The sequence below is a fragment of the Prionailurus bengalensis genome, chromosome A3, assembly GCF_016509475.1.
Source record: "Prionailurus bengalensis isolate Pbe53 chromosome A3, Fcat_Pben_1.1_paternal_pri, whole genome shotgun sequence".
NCBI classification, from domain to species: Eukaryota; Metazoa; Chordata; class Mammalia; order Carnivora; family Felidae; genus Prionailurus; species Prionailurus bengalensis.
The window spans coordinates 13,940,933-13,958,178 of record NC_057354.1 but is presented as its reverse complement, the minus strand read 5'-3'; the positions used below and the strand labels follow the sequence as shown (position 1 = coordinate 13,958,178).

The window sequence follows — 17,246 nt, the reverse complement described above, 5'->3', positions numbered from 1 at the left end:
AGAGTAAGGAACCATCACTGCTGCCAGGACTGCACCTCCAAAAAAAGAACTGGTCCCAAAGCCCACTCCTCTGCATTCACACAGTTTTCGTACCTCTCGTAAAACTGGGGTTCTACGAGGCACTAGAAGGAAACACCGGAAAACCGTAAATCTGAAAGGAGGTGCATGGCTTCGATGTGAGAGAATTCATGTGGAAACTAACCAATGGACAGCCTCCACCCCCCATTCTCGGCTGGTTCTGCCTGCCTGCCTCCAACCGCCCACATCCCAGCATGCTCTGCGGAGACCTCACGAGGCCATGAGCTGCTTTTCTGGGATTGGTGGCCGAGCGGACGCAGGCAGGAGAGGGCAGTATAGCCGACCACTGCTCCGGGGTTTGGACAGGAGGCGGACCATGTGACATTCGAATCCCCAGCCTCCATCCCGTACGTATAGCTGGGAATCTGGCGGGAATGAACATTCCCAAGGAGGCCTTTTGGATTTCAAAGACCATAAAGTCAAGCCAGACACAAAGTGATGGGAGCAAAGTGGGCTGTGGGGAGGTAGAAATGCCACAGCCAGTCCAACGCAAGCACCGTCTACACGGGAGCGTCACAAGTGCCCGTGCAGGAATCTGACCCCCACACTGCCGAGTCTTCCAGCATTTGAAAGAGAAGCAAAAAATATGGACTACTTAGATTACATTCTACCCACGTTTTAACAGCTGGAATCTCGTTCCTATTTTGAAGAGAAAACGGCCCGGAGAAATAAAAGCGTGTGCGTGGGGTGAAATTCAGGGCAGAGGATGGAGGTTTGCAACTCATGGTGATAACTAGGTCGTGACACAAACTAAAACCAAACACCCCAAAAATATCTAACTGCTCTCTCAGCGTGCTGTAAATTACCAGCTTCTCATCACCCCAACTAGCTGCTGTCATCCTGCAGAGACCTGAGGAACCACAAGACGAGGCAGGGCAGGAGACAGATGCCCTCTGGGTGAGAGTCCGCGGCCGTTACAACTGGGGGAGCAGGAGTCTGGACGAGACAGGACAGCTCTGAGGAGCAGCCGGGGTCCCCCCGCCGCTCCTGGACAAATGACTTCCCTTTCCCTGAGCCGGCCTCCACTCTGTCATCGATAAAATGGAGGCTGAGCCCTTCCCAGGACGGGGTCAAGGGGAGCAAATGAAATGCACCTAGACCAGTCCCCGCAGCACCAGGAGATCACCAGCCAGCTGGCCGAGGGCCACTGTCACTATGTCCCCTCCCCTCCCCTCACCCCCCCCCCCACCCCGCCTTCTATCTGGGGTCAGGGCCTAAACTGTCTTCCTGCCAGGGTCTCACGCACCTTCAATGAAGGTACCTGCCAGTGATTTCAGGACCTGGTTTCTTTTCCTTAAAGCAGGCCCAGGACACAGTTGAAGGGAAGCTTGATCTGCTTAACAAAAGAAAGCCTCTGGGGTCAGTGTCCTGAGAGGCCACAGAGTCACAGGGCTGAGCTACACCCTACTTGGGGCCTCAAGGTTTCTTCTCAGTCAAATGGGAATAAATCCGCAGCTGCAAAAAGAACTTGAAACAGTGCCTGGTGCATAGAAGGCACTCAATTCATGCCAGCTCGCTCTTGTGCGTTTAAGAAGATATCTCCTGGATTTTTGTACAGTATCGTGAGTGTGAGTGTGTGTGTGTGTGTGTGTGTGTGTGTGTGTCTGTGAAATCAAATCCCAAGAAGGCAAACATTCTTAAGGGACAAAAAAGCACGCTAGGAAACTATTCCGAACATGCCTTGATCTGTACAAAAGCCTCCCGGGACCTGCTCCAGTATTTATTAACTTAACGATGAACACGTGACGGGCTGTGACATTTCTTACTCTGTTCTCCTGACCTACTTTGCTTGCACAGGACCAGGCTGCTGTTTTGCTCCACAGCCCCAAAGCTGCTCCCGGAGAAAGAGCCTATCCATTCTCCTTAGCCTCCGCGCTGGGCTGCTGGGTGTGGCCAGTTCTGCTTTAAGAACATCTCCTGGGAGGAAGGGACGCTGCTCCTTTCAGGTTTCCCCCAAGCTGTCAGTGACTTCATTCCTGCACCCCCTAACCCATCCCCACGGAGTGCCCTTAATCGCTCCCCGTAAGGGGCTCCCCTCGCCCAAAACGAGCCAACAGCTGGGCACATTCCCTCGGAGGGAACAAAAGACACAGGGGGTTAGACAAACGTCATGGGCATCAGACATGGGCCGCTGGCTTTTTTCACCAATGCAGGGGCCCAGCTTCCACGACAGCTCCCACCCAGAACCAACCTACACCGTCCAGTTCTGAGGAAATGGCCTCTGGAACAGGGCTGGCAGAGCTCATGCTCCCCAAGACCGTCCAGAACTGACAGGCAGCAGTAAGATGCCCATGCAGAGTGGGCTCAGCTAAGAACAGAATCCAAGACTCTTAAGAGTCTGGGATGTATCTGGTACATGGCGGCAGGCACGGATCTCCCCCACCCACCTATATCCCCACTATATCCACACTGGGTTATATGACAGAACGAGAATAATCCCGAAGCATCAAGATGGTTAACTCTTGCCATGCTACAATGATGTACAGCCTGACACGAATTCTTCTTGCCCTTCAAATCAAAGGCAGAATCTGACCACAGCCCGTGTGAGCCAGACCCTGCCCCCTTCCCCACCCATCACTTACCATCCTCTCCTCCCCTCTCCTGTCCAAACCACACTGTGTCCCAGCTCTCCCCAAGAAACAGCAGGCTGGCTCTGTCCCTCCACCCAGATCTTCTCTAAGCCCCCGCCCTGAGATCACCTTGCCTGTGTGTTTACTTGGGTATTTACTTGGGTGTCTTTCCCACTAGGATGCCAGCCTTCAGGTGGGCAGGGACGATGTCCTGCTCACTCCCGTGTCCCCAGCATCCAGCACGTGGCCTGACCCACGACAGCACCAAAAGATTTCCAGCAAAGTGTCCAAAATCAAATAGAGCAAAAGACTTCCTATCAAACCCAGGACCATCCCAGCTAATTTCCACTTTGCCTCCAGACAAAGGATTCCCAGTAAATGATTTCACAGACTACCAATCACTCTTCTGTCTTTATTTGCAAGGCAACAAGCAAAGTGAACAGAGTAACAGCTCTGACTCGGGTGTTTGAAATTATAAACTGTACTTTCTGTATATTCTATCGGTGTGTATAATTTTTAAGTTTATTTATTTATTTAGAGAGAGACCGCGAGCTGGGGAGGGGCAAAGAGAGGGAGACAGATGGGGCGCCTGGGTGGCTCAGTCGGTTAAGTGGCCGACTTCGGCTCAGGTCATGGATCTCGCGGTCCGTGAGTTTCAGCCCCGCGTCAGGCTCTGTGCTGACAGCTCAGAGCCTGGAGCCTGTTTCGGATTCTGTGTCTCCCTCTCTCTGACCCTCCCCCGTTCTCGCTCTGTCTCTCTCTGTCTCAAAAATAAATAAACGTTACCAAAAAAAAATTAAAAAAAAAAAAAAAAAAGAGAGAGGGAGACAGAGATCACAAGCAGGCTCCATACTGGCCGCACAGAGCCAATGCAAGACTCACGAACTCACGAACTATGAGATCATGACCTGAGCTGAAATCAAGAGTCAGACGCTTGAACGACTGAGCCACCCAGGCGCCCCCAGAATTTTAAGTCTTCTCCCCCAACACACTCAAACACTTTTTCAAACTGCTTGGTGGCCGCTTGGAAAGGGTTTTGCCTCATTTAATCCTCACATAACTTGCTAAAAGAGAACTAGGATATTAACTGCTGCTCATCTGGGTCCACCTGCTGTTCTCAAGCCCATAGGATAGGAAACTACAATTCACTTCCCTGCGAGCGAGGAAGAGGGGAGGGCAGAAAACGCTGGGTGGGGGGAGGGCTACCACCTGTTAAAACAGCCACCTCTTACAATTTCCTATTTGGCTTAAGGGAAAAAGGCAACAGGAGAGAGAACCACCCAGCACAACGATAAGAGATTCATTTACTGGCAATCGGTGGAAATACTTCTGATCCCTGAAAGCATTATTTTGAAAAGCAATTTGTGCGGTGGTTCAATTTACTCCACAAAATTTAAAAAGAACAGCACCACTTAAAATAGCCACGGAACCTATTCTGGTGCCAGCTTCATCAACGCAACTACGAAAGCATGATTGTTCTCTTCACATACCTGAAAAAAACGAAGCCCACGCACATTATCAGCCGGAACGCAGCACAGGGCAGTATTTTTAACTACAAGATCACTGGTTGGTGTCGCGACAATAAACGCCACGATAATACCTCCGCCCCCTGCTGGCGTCACAGTTATCGAAGGTTCAGTTAAAGCTGTACATTTGCAGCCGGTTTTGACTCCCACCTGTCATGTTGTCCAAAGAAACGAGCATCGACCTGTCCATCTTTATCCCTCAGGGCTTTTGCAGGCCAGAACGGAAACCCCTTCAGTTTTGCCCAGACCAAAGGATGTGGATTGCTCTGGGAAAAGAAAAACAAAATCCAGAGTTTGTACGCATTGGGCAGCAAGACGCGCCATATACAAAGCTTGCTGTATGTGCAGAGACAGCTAGGCCACCAGCTGAACAGGAGCAGTTCCACGCAGGGTCTCCCAAAGGGGCTTCCCTGGGAGGGCCTGAGGCCAGGAGGCCCGGGCGAAGATGGTTCTGGGGGTGAACGGAGAAAACAGGGAAGAACGAACCACAGACGAGATGAGGCTGGAACACTGGCTTGAACACACCGCCCTTAACCTAGGTGGCCGTGAGCAAGAGTGTCCACCTCTCCCTGTGACATGGAGACAGCGACGCCTACACCCTCTGTTAAGCTGGAGGATGAAATGGGCATTGTATCCAGCATTTAATAAGGGCAGTATGAGCCGCCTTTGTTCTCTCTCGAGGGCTGCAACTCTTCAGGGGCTTCATCTCCAAAGGCAGGAAGAGACGTAACCTGTGGTTCACTTTTCCACGTTACTTGCCCAATCTCGCCCCCCAGTAAACTCCAGCCCTACCTCCACTCACCCACCAGCCCACCCCGGGAACACCCTTCTCTCTGCACAACACTGGTTTGGAAAATACAGATGGATGAAGAAAACAGGGTGATTTATCTCTTCCCATCTCCCCAGCCCAAACCGCCCACTTGGGAAACACCATAGACCCGATCCAGAAATGTACTTCCAATTCTCTCAAAACAGGTTCGTCAAAGAACACACTTCTCTATGACTCTCACTACCTCACTGCCTTCTCCCTAATGAGCCCTATTTTGCTCTCTAGCCTGCAGTCTGCCCGCGGTTAATAAACCCAGGAAATCACGGTGCTCCCTCTGGCACATGGATTTTCAGCCCCAGATGTTTATTCCACCTGGATTACTTTCACTCTGCCATTACTTTATTGGTTAAAAAAAAAAAAAGGTTATTTAAAATCTTCTCCCAAAGTTTCATCAAATAAGCCACCCAGAAAAGGGGGCCTTGGGTAGTCCTCTAAGGCATGAGTTCTGAAAATGAAGTAAGGAAAGGAAATACAACTCACACAAGGCTCACAGAACCAGTTATCTCGTTTCTGGCAAGCAGCTAGGTAACACTCTGGACATACTTCAATTTCATTCATCTGTAAAACAAAAATATGTTAGGATGTGTCACGCAAGGGGCCTCACATCTGGAGACACTCGAGGAATGCGTGAGGACATTAGCAGTTAAGATTAGCTACACCAAGTCCCTCAGTGGGGAACACCTCGGAGAAGAATCCAATCGCCTCTCACCAACCCCCGAGATCCCACCCAGCCCGAGCCGCCACCACCACCCCTCTCTGGACCACATCTGGACCAGCCTCCCACTCGTGTTGCCACTGAGGTCCAGCCCCCAAGACCCAGCGGCCAGACCCATCTTGCTCATCGTCCACACCTTGTACATCTGACGGTTGGCTGTTGCAAATGGAATCTAGGAGGTACAGGACGGTCCCCGGAACAAAGAATTCTCCAGAGTAAATGCCAGTAGTACAAGGCTGAGAAACTAACAAGGAAATAAATCTAAACTCCAGATTAGCACCTTCAACACCGAGCGCGACCAGGCCTAGGCCGACCTGTCTCAGCTCCTCCAGCTACCCTGGCTTCTGCTCGCTGTGCTCAAGTCCCACCCAGCTCTAGTCACATCATCCAGGGCAGGTGGTATTTTGTCTAAATACATTCCCCTAGGGGACCTAAGTACGACTTAGAACCCACAAGCCCCTTTCTTGGATCTCAGTTCAGCCTCCACCATTTACTAGCTCTATAACCTTAGGAACAGTTGCTTATCTTGTCTGTGCCTCCATTTTCTCATCTACAGAACGGGCATGTGAGCAATACCTACCAAATAGATAACGATTATAGGAGATAAATGTAAAACGTGTTAGGTGACACAGTGATCAATACATTGGCTAACATTTATCAGAGATCTACGCTGGGATCATCAAAGTGTTCTACAGGTACTAATTCATTCATTCTTTACATCCTCCAGAGGCAGGCCTGCTCTTTCCCCTATATTACAGATGGAAAAAATGAAATCCCAGAAAGTCAAGAAACCTGCCCAAGGTTCTCTGCAGCAAAGGGGCAGGACCAGGATTTGAACCCAGGCAGACGTGCTCCAGAGCTGACGTGTTTCACCTGCCATTGCCCTGTTCGTTCCTATTCTCTTACCATCATCAAAAGACTTGTTTTTCTCTTTATCTCTGCATCATGTAAGGTGTCAGATACTCAGCAGGTGCTCAATATACTACTAAATAATAATTTTATAAATATAATTGACTAATTCAAAGGTCAATGGATAAATGACTGAATAAAGGAGCAAAAGAATAAGTAAGTAAGTAAGTAAGTGGTGGCATATATTTCCTGTTCCTACTCACTCTATTTATGGGCTATTCTGAAGGTACTGGCGAGAACAAAGTGGTAACATAAGGTCCAAGGCAGCCCTGGCATTGAAGCCCACATAGCTGCAACGTATCGCCAACAGGTAGATTTAGAAATGCCACACACGGAGTACCTGCGTCCAGTAAATTCCACCTGGGGGTAACCCACTGATTAAACACGTTGGCTTTAGCTCCCAAATCCAGGAAAACAAAGGAATCCCCAAGGGAAAAGCAGCTGGACAACTCACTCATACAAAACTCTAAACCAACAATGAACACATCAGAAACAGTGTGTCATCACTTGTCATCAAAAACGTGCAAACCAAGGGCACCTGGGTGGCTCAATCAGTTAAGTGTCTGACTTAGGCTCAGGTCATGATCTCGCAGTTTGTGGGTTCAAGCCCTGTGTCAGGCTCTGTGTTGACAGGTTAGAGCCCAGAGCCTGCCTCAGATTCTGTGTCTCCCGCTCTTTCTGTCCCTCCTCTATTCACACTCTGTCTCTCTCAAAAATAAATAAAATCTTAAAAAAAGGGGTGGGGGGAGGCCTGGGTGGCTCAGTCAGTTAAGTGTCCGACATCAGTTCCGGTCATGATCTCACGGTTTGTGAGTTCAAGCCCCATGTCGGGCTCTGTGCTGACAGCTTGGAGCCTGGAGCCCGCTTCGGATTCTGTGTCTCCTTCCCTCACTGCCCCTCCCCCACTTGTGCTCTGTCTCTCTCTATCAAAAATAAATAAACATGTAAAAAAAAAAAAAAACAACAACCATGCAAACCAAAATCACAGTGAGATGCCATCTTGCAGGAAAAACATAGATACACGTATTTTTTGAATTATAACTTCCAAAACTGGAAAGGACACAGAAAAACTACCCAGGTTGTTATACATGTTGCTACAACTTTTCTAGAAATCAATCAGGAAATACCTACATAAAGCCTTTGCTATGTGTATAGTCTCAGACCTCGTAGATGCCTTCCTAACAATTATACTAAGAAAATCATCATAAAAGCCATGAAAAATTCTGTTCTTCCTGTGTATTTAACTATCCGGGAAAACACTCTTAAGTGAAAATATTGATTATAAAACTCTCTCTATAAAAACATTTAGAAAAAGGGGCGCCTGGGTGGCTCAGCCAGTTAAACAACCGACTCTTGATTTTGGCTCAGATCATGACCTGGTGGGTGGTTTCGTGAGTTCAAGCCACACATCTGGTTCCACACCATGATGGTATGGAGCCCGCTTGGGATTCTCTACCTCCCTCTCTCTCTGCCCCTTCCGTGAACAATCACTCTGTCCCTCAAAATAAATAAATTTTTTTCTAATTAAAAAAAATATGTAGGGCACCTGGGTGGTTCAGTTGGTTAAGCGTCCGACTTCAGCTCAGGTCATGATCCCGCAGTTCGTGAGTTCGAGCCCCACATCGGGCTCTGTGCTGACAGCTCAGAGCCTGGAGCTTGCTTTGGATTCTGTCTCCTTCTCTCTCTGCCCCACCCCACGTGTGCTCTGTCTCTCTCTCTCTATCTGTCCCTCAAAAATAAATCAACATTAAAAAAAAAAATTTTTTTTTTTAAATAATAAAAATATATATATGTAGAATGGTGCCTGGGTGGTTCAGCTGGTCAAGCCTCCAACTTCAACTCAGGTTATAGCTTCACTGTCCATTAGTTCAAGCCCCACATCGGGCTCTGTGTTCACAGCTCAGAGCCTGGAAGAAATTCTGTGTCTCCCTCTTTCTCTGCCCCTCCCCCACTCATGCTTGCGCGCGCTCTCTCTCTCTCTCTCTCTCAAAAATACATTTTAAAAAATTTTAATAAGTAAGGGGCACCTGGGTGGCTCAGTTGGTTAAGTGTACAACTTCGGCTTGGGTCATGATCTCACAGCCTGTGGGTTCAAGCCCCACATCAGGCTCTGTGCCGACAGCTCAGAGCCTAGAGCCTGGAGCCTGCCTCAGATTCTGTGTCTCCCTCTCTTTCTCTCTCTGCCCCTCCCCAACTCGTGCTTTGTCTCTATCTCTCAAAATTAAATAAACATTTAAAAATTTAATAAAGATATGCAAAAATGGCAGTATCCTAAGATATCCAAATGTTTCCCTTACAAATGAATGAATGAGTGAAGTGCACAAGAGGCTGAAATCCGCTACGGCTCGATTTCTCAACTCTTACGCTGGGGTCTAATAAAGCCCTCCTGGTCCCATTTCTGCTCCCTGACTATCCCACAACCACTGGGGCCTCAGGGTAGGCCCAGGAGGTTCACTTCTTCCGCACCATCAAAACCATGGCTATTTCTAAGAGGAACTGACTTCTAGGACTCTGCAGGCCACTCCCTGAGAAAGTCAAAACCTTTCCCCCAAATACCATTAAAACCCAAACATCTTCCACAAGAAGACTAAAAGGGGCCTGGCCCAACGCCTCGGACTATGCGGTGAAGAAATTAAGAACCCCATCTATGCAACCAAGAAAACAACTCAAGATGCCTCGTTCCTGACCATGACGCAAGCCTGAATAATAAAAGGTCATTTGCACCTCTTGAAGATCACGGCTAAGATAGCATTGATTTCCGGCATATGGGGCGGGGGTGATCCCCTCTTTGTCACTTTTACGGGGACACCGTCTATGCCTCAACAAATTCCAAAATAGCTACCGTTACCCACTAAGAGATTCTGCAAATGGAAATCAGCCACGCCAGCCCCTCACTCTGGGTGCATTTAAAACAGGACAGTGAGAAACACATACCTCATGCTCACAGATTTTGATGACTACTTTCGCTATCTGGGTCAATTTGTGATTTCCTAAGGGAATAAGAAAATAATGATTAATTCAAATGGAAACACGTTTGTAACACGCGGCTTTGGGAGTACACTTCCCCTAACAACCTTTCAACTTGCTTTCCCCCAGGATTAAGCTTTTAGAGGCTAAAACACAGGATTCTGGCTCCTAATATCAGTTTAACTTATGTGACTTTTCCCAGAAACACTGACCAGTCTTTGGTGCCTCAATGTTACCTCTGAAACTGAGCAATTTGTGTGGGATTCCTACAGTTCACAGATGAACATTTGGAAGATGCTTTTATATTCAAAAGGCTCCAATTAGTGGAAAAGAGCCTTATTCACCCATTGTTCCAGACTCCAGCCCATGAAGGGCGACAGAGGAGAGAAAATAATTAAATGAGTAGCTCTGCTATGTCTCGTGCCTCAAAATACATTTTCTTATTAACTCAAGAAGCCTTATCAGGAAGCAGGTATGAATGTTCCCATTTCATTAGTAAGTATGTCAAGGCTCAGGAGTCGTTGTTTACACGGGACTACTTGGCTAATGAGTTGAAAATCTGCCCCAGATCTAACTCTAAATCCCTCACCTTTGCTAAACCAGAAGACAGGATGGCAAAAACAAACAAACAAACAAACAAACTGTGCTTTCTTCAAACATGATGGTGTTTTCAGAAAACATAAACTTGTTGACAAAAAGATGTTACACACACACACTCCTCGATTTCTGGCTTGCTTTAAAAACTCACAAGATCTGATAACTCTGTCCAGTGGTGACCCCCTCAGACCAGAAAGGAGTTCCCATTCTCTAGTCTCTATCTACTCTCTGCCTGGCCAATGGCCAACCTGGCTTGTGCTATTTTTCTGCCACCTAATCTCATCCACTTGTTTATACGATCTTACCCAGCCTTTCTATATATTTGAGTTAATAATCTTTACACAGATTTTCAACCAAGTGCCCCTTTGCCTCTTTCTCCCCTCCCCACACGTCTGGCCCTGCTCCTGAGCTAATAACGTAAAACACGTGCTTTTAACAGCCATCCACCCACTCATACATCTTCCCATACACATGAGCTAACCATCTACACTAGGACTATACAGGAAGAAGGCAGAGCCTCTGCTCTTAAAGATCTTACATCCTTAAAAAAGAGAGAGAGAGAGAGAGAGAGAGAGAGATCTTACATCCTGGTGAGGAACTCAAACGAATAAAAATAGCACCATCCAGGAAGTGTGATAAACGCTACCATGGGGAAGCACAGGTCCTGTGAGATCTAACAACAGCACCTTCTGGGTCACAAGGGAAGGCACCTCAGAGAACTGACAGGCTGACACTGAAGGACATGAGAAAGTCATCAAGGCAGTGTTCTAGCAGAGAACAAGAGGAACAGAATGGAGCAGGACACGGAGAGCTCTACGTGGCCAGAGGGTAGACAGAGAGGACTGTGGGAGAAGGTAGGGCAACATGTTGAAGGGTGCCACGAGAGGAGGTTTTAATGGAAATTCTCTTCCATTCTGTCCAGAAGATTCAATCCACAAAAACGCAACGGACACAACTTTATCCAGAATACAAAGACCTCCTAAAATGCAATAATAAAAACACAGACCACCCAGTTTTTGAAATTGGCCAAAGACCTGAATACATATTTTACCAAAAAAGAGATACAGATGACTAATAAACACATGAAAAGGTACACGATACCGTTAGTCGTAAGAGAAAGGCACATGACCACCACCATAACCGCTCATACCTTCCAGAATGGTTAAACTTAAAAAGACAGACAATACCAAGTGCTGGAAAGGGGGAACAACTAAGACTGAGAAATGAAAATGTGGATCCACACAAAGACTTGCACAAGAATGTTCGCGGCGGTTTTATTCCTAACAGCCCAAAGCGGAAAACCACTCCAATATCCTTCAGTATCGACAAAGGGAATGGATCAATAAACTGTAGGTGGATACCACGAAAAACCACTCACAGCAATTAAAAGGAACAAAACCACGGAGACAAACATGCATTAGCCACCCCCCGCCAAAAAAAGCTACACTGCGTGAAATTATCCAGACACAGAAGAATGCACTAGGACTCCATTTATATAAAATTCTAGACTATGTAAAACTAATCTATGAGGACAGAAAACATGGAGGAAGGTGGATTCGCTGGTACAGGGGAAGTGGATTATCAAGTCATTATCTTAAAATGCAGAGACCCCACCATCCCCTACTGATAAATATTAGCAATCTGTACACAAATGTTCTCAGTTACTGGCCCTGGCACACGAGGAAAAAAAAGCAAGATTTTTCAGGAAAGGTGGGAGAACGGGCATGACACGCTCTTCTGTAGGAGCCATCCGAGCCACTCACCTCCATTATAAATGATGCAGTTGTGCAAAATCCACTTTGCGTCGGCCAGGAAAGCTTCTGTACAGCCATACATTTTCTTTTTAGCATTCTGGGGAGAAAAAGCCAAGGAGTCTAATAACCCACGGGTCTATACAAGCTGCAGCCAATTAACACTTGTGTCCCCACATCATTTTTTTTCCTTTCTCCTCTCCCCCGCGCATTATTTCCTTCACAGTCATTTGCCAAATTAACGGATGCTTTTACCCATTTCCCAAGATGCTATCATATTTGAGATCTATAATCCTATAAAAAGGAAGTCACTGAATTCATCACAGTAACTTGAATTTGCAACTGTCATTTATCCAGCAGCCCTTTCCAATAAACCAGGATATTTTATATATATTTATATGTTTATGATTAATTGTAATAGTCTCACGTGAGCCTTGTGATGGGAGAACTTAATGACACATCTGATATCATCCCAATTTTACATACGGGGATACTAAGGTATGGTGATATTAAGGGACTGATTCAAAGCTCCAAAGCTACTAATTTACGGAGCTAGGAGTCCAACCCTGTCTTTTTTTAATGCCTTCTTTTTCTAAATACCATATGGGCGTGTGCAACTTTCCAAAACAGGTTTGACTCAGCATTTAGTGGTCAGCAATAAAAACAATACAATGTTTTCTCCGGATCCATGCTTTTCTTTATCCATATTTTGGGGCCAAAAATTTGAAAATCAGCACCAGAGTGATGTGCATAATCTAAAGTGTTCCAAGAACAATTTTCGGCATGGAACTCTAGCCTGAACTCTTAAAAAACATCTTCAGGCATTAAAGACATATCCGTATCAGTAGAGTAAGTTCTAGGGAGTCACGTCTTTATCAGCAATCTGAAGGTTTTCCAAACACTTCATTTTCTCTTTTCTCCTTCCTTCTGCCCTCATTAGCACCTCTGAGAGAGAGAGGAGTAAGCAGGCCTCAAATCAAGCAAATCACTAATTCGTAGAAGTGTGACTTTTTCAGGTATAAAGCTGCAATCACCAGCAGAAGTAACATTTGGAGCTGATCAGTAGAATCCGGCACTCCACTGCAATCCTTGGAAGAATGTTACAGAAGTTATGGGATCAATGGTTCTTCCATCCAAATAAAAATGGCGCAGGGGAAAGGTAGAGAAACCATCTAACTTGAGATGGGGCACAGGAAGTGAGGAAGGGTCGTTAGGCATCTCGATAATTCGGGGCTACAACGGTGAGGTTCTTTGATGAAGGCCAACCTTTTCCAATGTACAAAGATCCATAGGATGGAAGATGTATTCCGCGTAGTCGGGATGCTGTTCCAATGGAACAGGCTTCTGGAATGCATCCGTCTATAAAAGAAAGAAAAAGAGGTGCACGCACACACACACACACACACACAAACCCATCATTACTGAGGAAGACAGAGTATTAATAGCAACAAAGTACTTTTCAAATGGAGACAACTTTTCAGATACAGTCCTAAGAGTTTCCATACAGGAATGACCTTAGGGAGTACCAAGCTGGTTCAAGTTCTAGTTCTGAATGGTCATCAATCATCATGGGAGCTGTTCTGGTTTTGTTGTTTGTTTTGTTTTCAGTATATACCCAAATTAACAGGTCCTGTCCTCTTCTATTAAGATCAACAAGAGAACACACAATCAGCTACTTTGAACGTGAATGGTGAATAAGGCTTAACAATGTCCTGCAAAAATCCTGCAAAACGGACTGTCAATGAAATCTAGTCACACCTAGGGATGACACAGTAAATAAAGTCCCCCTAAAGGGCCAACAGATATTTTACACTCAGGGGGAAAATTCAGACATTGAGATTTTGCTCCCCGGTTAAGAAGCCAAATTACCCACAACACAGGAACCATGTCAACATTTTTCACATTGATCCATGTTCTCTTAAGCCCTACGTGAATCAGCTCAAAATGCAAGGCCCGGTTTGTTGATGGGTGGTGTTACCAATATTTAAAAATCTAAAAGAGGGGCACCTGGGTGACTCCATTGGTTATGCAACTGACTTCGGCTCAGGTCATGATCTCACGGTCTGTGAGTTCGAGCCCCGTGTTGGGCTCTGTGCTGACAGCTCAGAGCCTGGAGCCTGTTTCAGATTCTGTGTCGCCCTCTCTCTCTGCCCCTCCCCCTCCTCCTGCTCTGTCTCTCTCGTCTCTCAAAAATAAATAAACGTTTTAAAAAAAAATTTTTTTTTTTAATAAAAAAAAATCCAAAAGATTTGAAATGCCTGCCTGGCTTGGTCAGTGGAGTATGTGACTCTTGATCTATGGGGTTATAAGTTTGAGCCCCACACTGGGTGTAGAAATTACTTAAAAGTAAAATCTTGGGGCGTCTGGATGGCTCAGTCAGTTGAGCATCAATTCTTAATTTTGGCTCAAGTCACGATCTCACTGGTTCATGAATTCAAACCCTCCATCGGGCTCTGTGCTGACAGCGCAGAGCCTGCTTGGGATTCTCTGCCTCTCCCCTGCTCATGCACGCATGTATGCATGTGCATGCTCTCTCTCTCTCTCTCTCTCTAAGTAAAATATATATATTTAAAATTAAAATCCAGGGCACCTGGGGGCTCAGTCGGTTAAGCTTCCAACTTCGGCTCAGGTCATGATCTCACAGTTCACAAGGTCAAACCCCTCGTTGGGCTCTGTGCTGACAGCTCAGAGCCTGGAGCCTGCTTTAAATCCTGTGTTTCCCTCTCTCTATGCCCCTCTCCTGCTTACTCTCTGTCTCTCTCCCTCTCAATAATAAAAATATTTTTTTTAAATAAAAATAAAAATAAAATCTTAAGCTCTTAAAAATCAATCTGTCAATATCTAAAAGATTTAACGAAACACCAAATGATACTCAAGCAAGGCATCTGAAAGGGCGACCATTTGCTGTCATGGGAGCCCTCTTTCGCCCAGAAGGAAAGTGTCTGGCCATTCCAAGTTAAAAAGATGCTTCAATATCATCAGCAACTTTCTGCCCTGATTGATTTTACATCAAACAATTTATGTGAGAAATTAACGCCTTCTTCGATTTTTCTTTTTGGCTTATAATTCTACAGTGTTGAGAACTCCACATGAATCTATTCTTTTTGTAAACAGTCCTCAGCAGATATCATTCAGCCTATGAAAAAGCAGGAAGTAATTCCTTGTCACTCAACATAAAAACGACTCTACAGTTAAAAAAAAAATCTACAGTTAAAAAAAAAAAAAAGAAAAAAAAAGAACTGTTTTTCTTTCCAAACTGAGGCCATCCAGGCTTTTGCTTCCATTGACAGAGATTTTTGTTAAAGAGACAAACAGATACCCAATTTAGCAACACCCAATTGGCACGCTCTGAATTCCTGTCATGGTATCGAATTTCAGAATCTAATCTCAAAACAAAAGCTTGGAGGTTTGTTGTTGTTTTTAAGAAATGAGGCCACAGGGGCTACACTCAATACCCTGAGTTTCAACCTGGCTGTATATTCACTTCACTTAGAAAGCAGACTCTGGAGAGTTTAACAAAGGGTCACGACTAGCCCGTATGGTGCCTTTGTGCAAACCAGAAAAGGAAAACCCTACCCTCAAGTTTCTCTAGATTCGTCTGTCCGCAGAATGTCCTACCATGGTGATGATATGGGCACAACGTATTTTTAAGAACGAGGCATTTTACCACCATCCTCCTGAAAAGGGTCACATGAAAAGTAACACCAGGGGCGCCTGAGTGGCTCAGTCAGTTAAGCGTCCAGCTTCAGCTCAGGTCATGATCTCAGGGTTCGTGAGTTGGGGCCCCGTGTCGGGCTCTGGGCTGACAGCTCGGAGCCTGGAGCCCGCTTCGGATTCTGGGTCTCCCTCTGTCTGCCCCTCCACTGCTTGCACTCTTGTCTCTCGCACAGTCTCAAAAATAAACATTAAAAAAAATTAAAAAAAAAAAAAAAAAAGTACCACCACCGTGGGTGTGTATGATGTGACCAGGCCTCTGGGGAAGGGAAGCATTGGTAAACAGTGCGTGCTGGCTAAATGTGGCACCCTGCTTTCCCATCTGGATTTTCTTTAAGGGGCACGGCTTGTACATCAAATCCCGTTTCAAAACTGAAGGAATTTAACCAAATTCGCCACCTCTTGACAGGTTGCATTTTACCTGGAGGTTCCATCATCAGACCTTGACTCTAAATAAACCGGCTGTACTGCATGCTGTCGTTGAAATGGAATTTCACTAATTCCCAAGGGAAGAAACACAAAAGCTCCTTACCTGATGGGGTATGGGTATGAGGCTTCACTTCACAACCAATCAGAATTTTAAATTCCCCACCAACTTTCTAGTGTATGCCATTTCCCGATTACACTCCCTGGGGACACAGAGTGCTCACCAGAGAGAATTAACCGAACGTCGTCACACCTCGTATTTAATTTACAGGTATTTGAACCGGGCACCTAAGAAGGCCCAGAGTTCGCACAGGTGTCTGGAAAGCAGAGACCACTCAGAATGTTAACAGAAAATAACAAAAGTCACTATTTCCCACTTATGCTTGTATCAAGAGGAACTTTCTTCTTACCCCTGGCTGTTTCATTTTCTGAATGGCAAATTTGAGCAGGTAGGAGAGCTGTTCAATGGTGAGCATTGTCATGGCTTTACTCTGAGTCTCGATGCATTCTGCTACTGTAATCTTCTACAAGTCAAAATCACACAAACGTCCGGTTAGAAAAAAGTTACTATCCCCATCCATAGTTCCCTTTCCTCCCTTTTATGTGTTCCGATAGGCACATATAAAAAGAAAAAAAATCTTTTCCATCCAAACAAGATTGGTTGTTTCACTTGAGAAGGACCCCAATCTACTCGATCATACACTGAATCGGTAGATAAAAATTAAGAGGCACATCAATCCACTGATGACCTTATCTGGGAAGGGTTTTGCACTCATGAAGATGACCTAATCAGAGAAAGATGCAGGTAGGCAGGGACCTGAAAAATCACAATTACGGTTGTGAGTTCTCAAGAAGGGGATGTGAAAAGGAAAGACCATTGACGGTTCCAGGGTATCTCTGTACACAATGAAATCAGCCACTTAATTTGATCCCCTTAGGGTTCTGGGCTACCTTTCAGGAAACTGATGAGGCATTACCCTCAATGACATCACTGATGGAAAAGGACAGTCTTCTCCGTAGAAACAATCCAAGGGGTGGCAGTGAACTAAATATAAATATGGCTTCATTCTCTGTCACCACGGATGTGAACCCACTCAGGACATTCTAGGCAAACTACGCAAGGCGCACAGTCTCGTTGTCGGTCTCCATGGGAAATAAATGTCA

At 45.8% G+C, this 17,246-nt stretch overlaps 1 protein-coding gene across 46 annotated transcripts in view; it reads right to left on the bottom strand.

The window, feature by feature from the left end:
* The window catches only part of ZMYND8 (zinc finger MYND-type containing 8), a 123,986-nt gene that overhangs the window by 58,561 nt on the left and 48,179 nt on the right, over positions 1-17,246 (bottom strand). For 45 of the 46 annotated variants that reach the window (XM_043553769.1, XM_043553763.1, XM_043553761.1 and 42 more), the window contains 6 exons: positions 16,493-16,606; positions 13,209-13,301; positions 11,955-12,042; positions 9,562-9,617; positions 5,484-5,561; positions 4,325-4,440 (listed from right to left, as the gene is read on the bottom strand). In XM_043553769.1, the coding sequence (XP_043409704.1) occupies positions 4,325-4,440; positions 5,484-5,561; positions 9,562-9,617; positions 11,955-12,042; positions 13,209-13,301; positions 16,493-16,606 (545 nt within the window). Of the gene's footprint in view, positions 1-4,324; positions 4,441-5,483; positions 5,562-9,561; positions 9,618-11,954; positions 12,043-12,976; positions 13,302-16,492; positions 16,607-17,246 lie in introns of those variants that run through there. The other variant, XM_043553783.1, reaches the window with a different exon arrangement.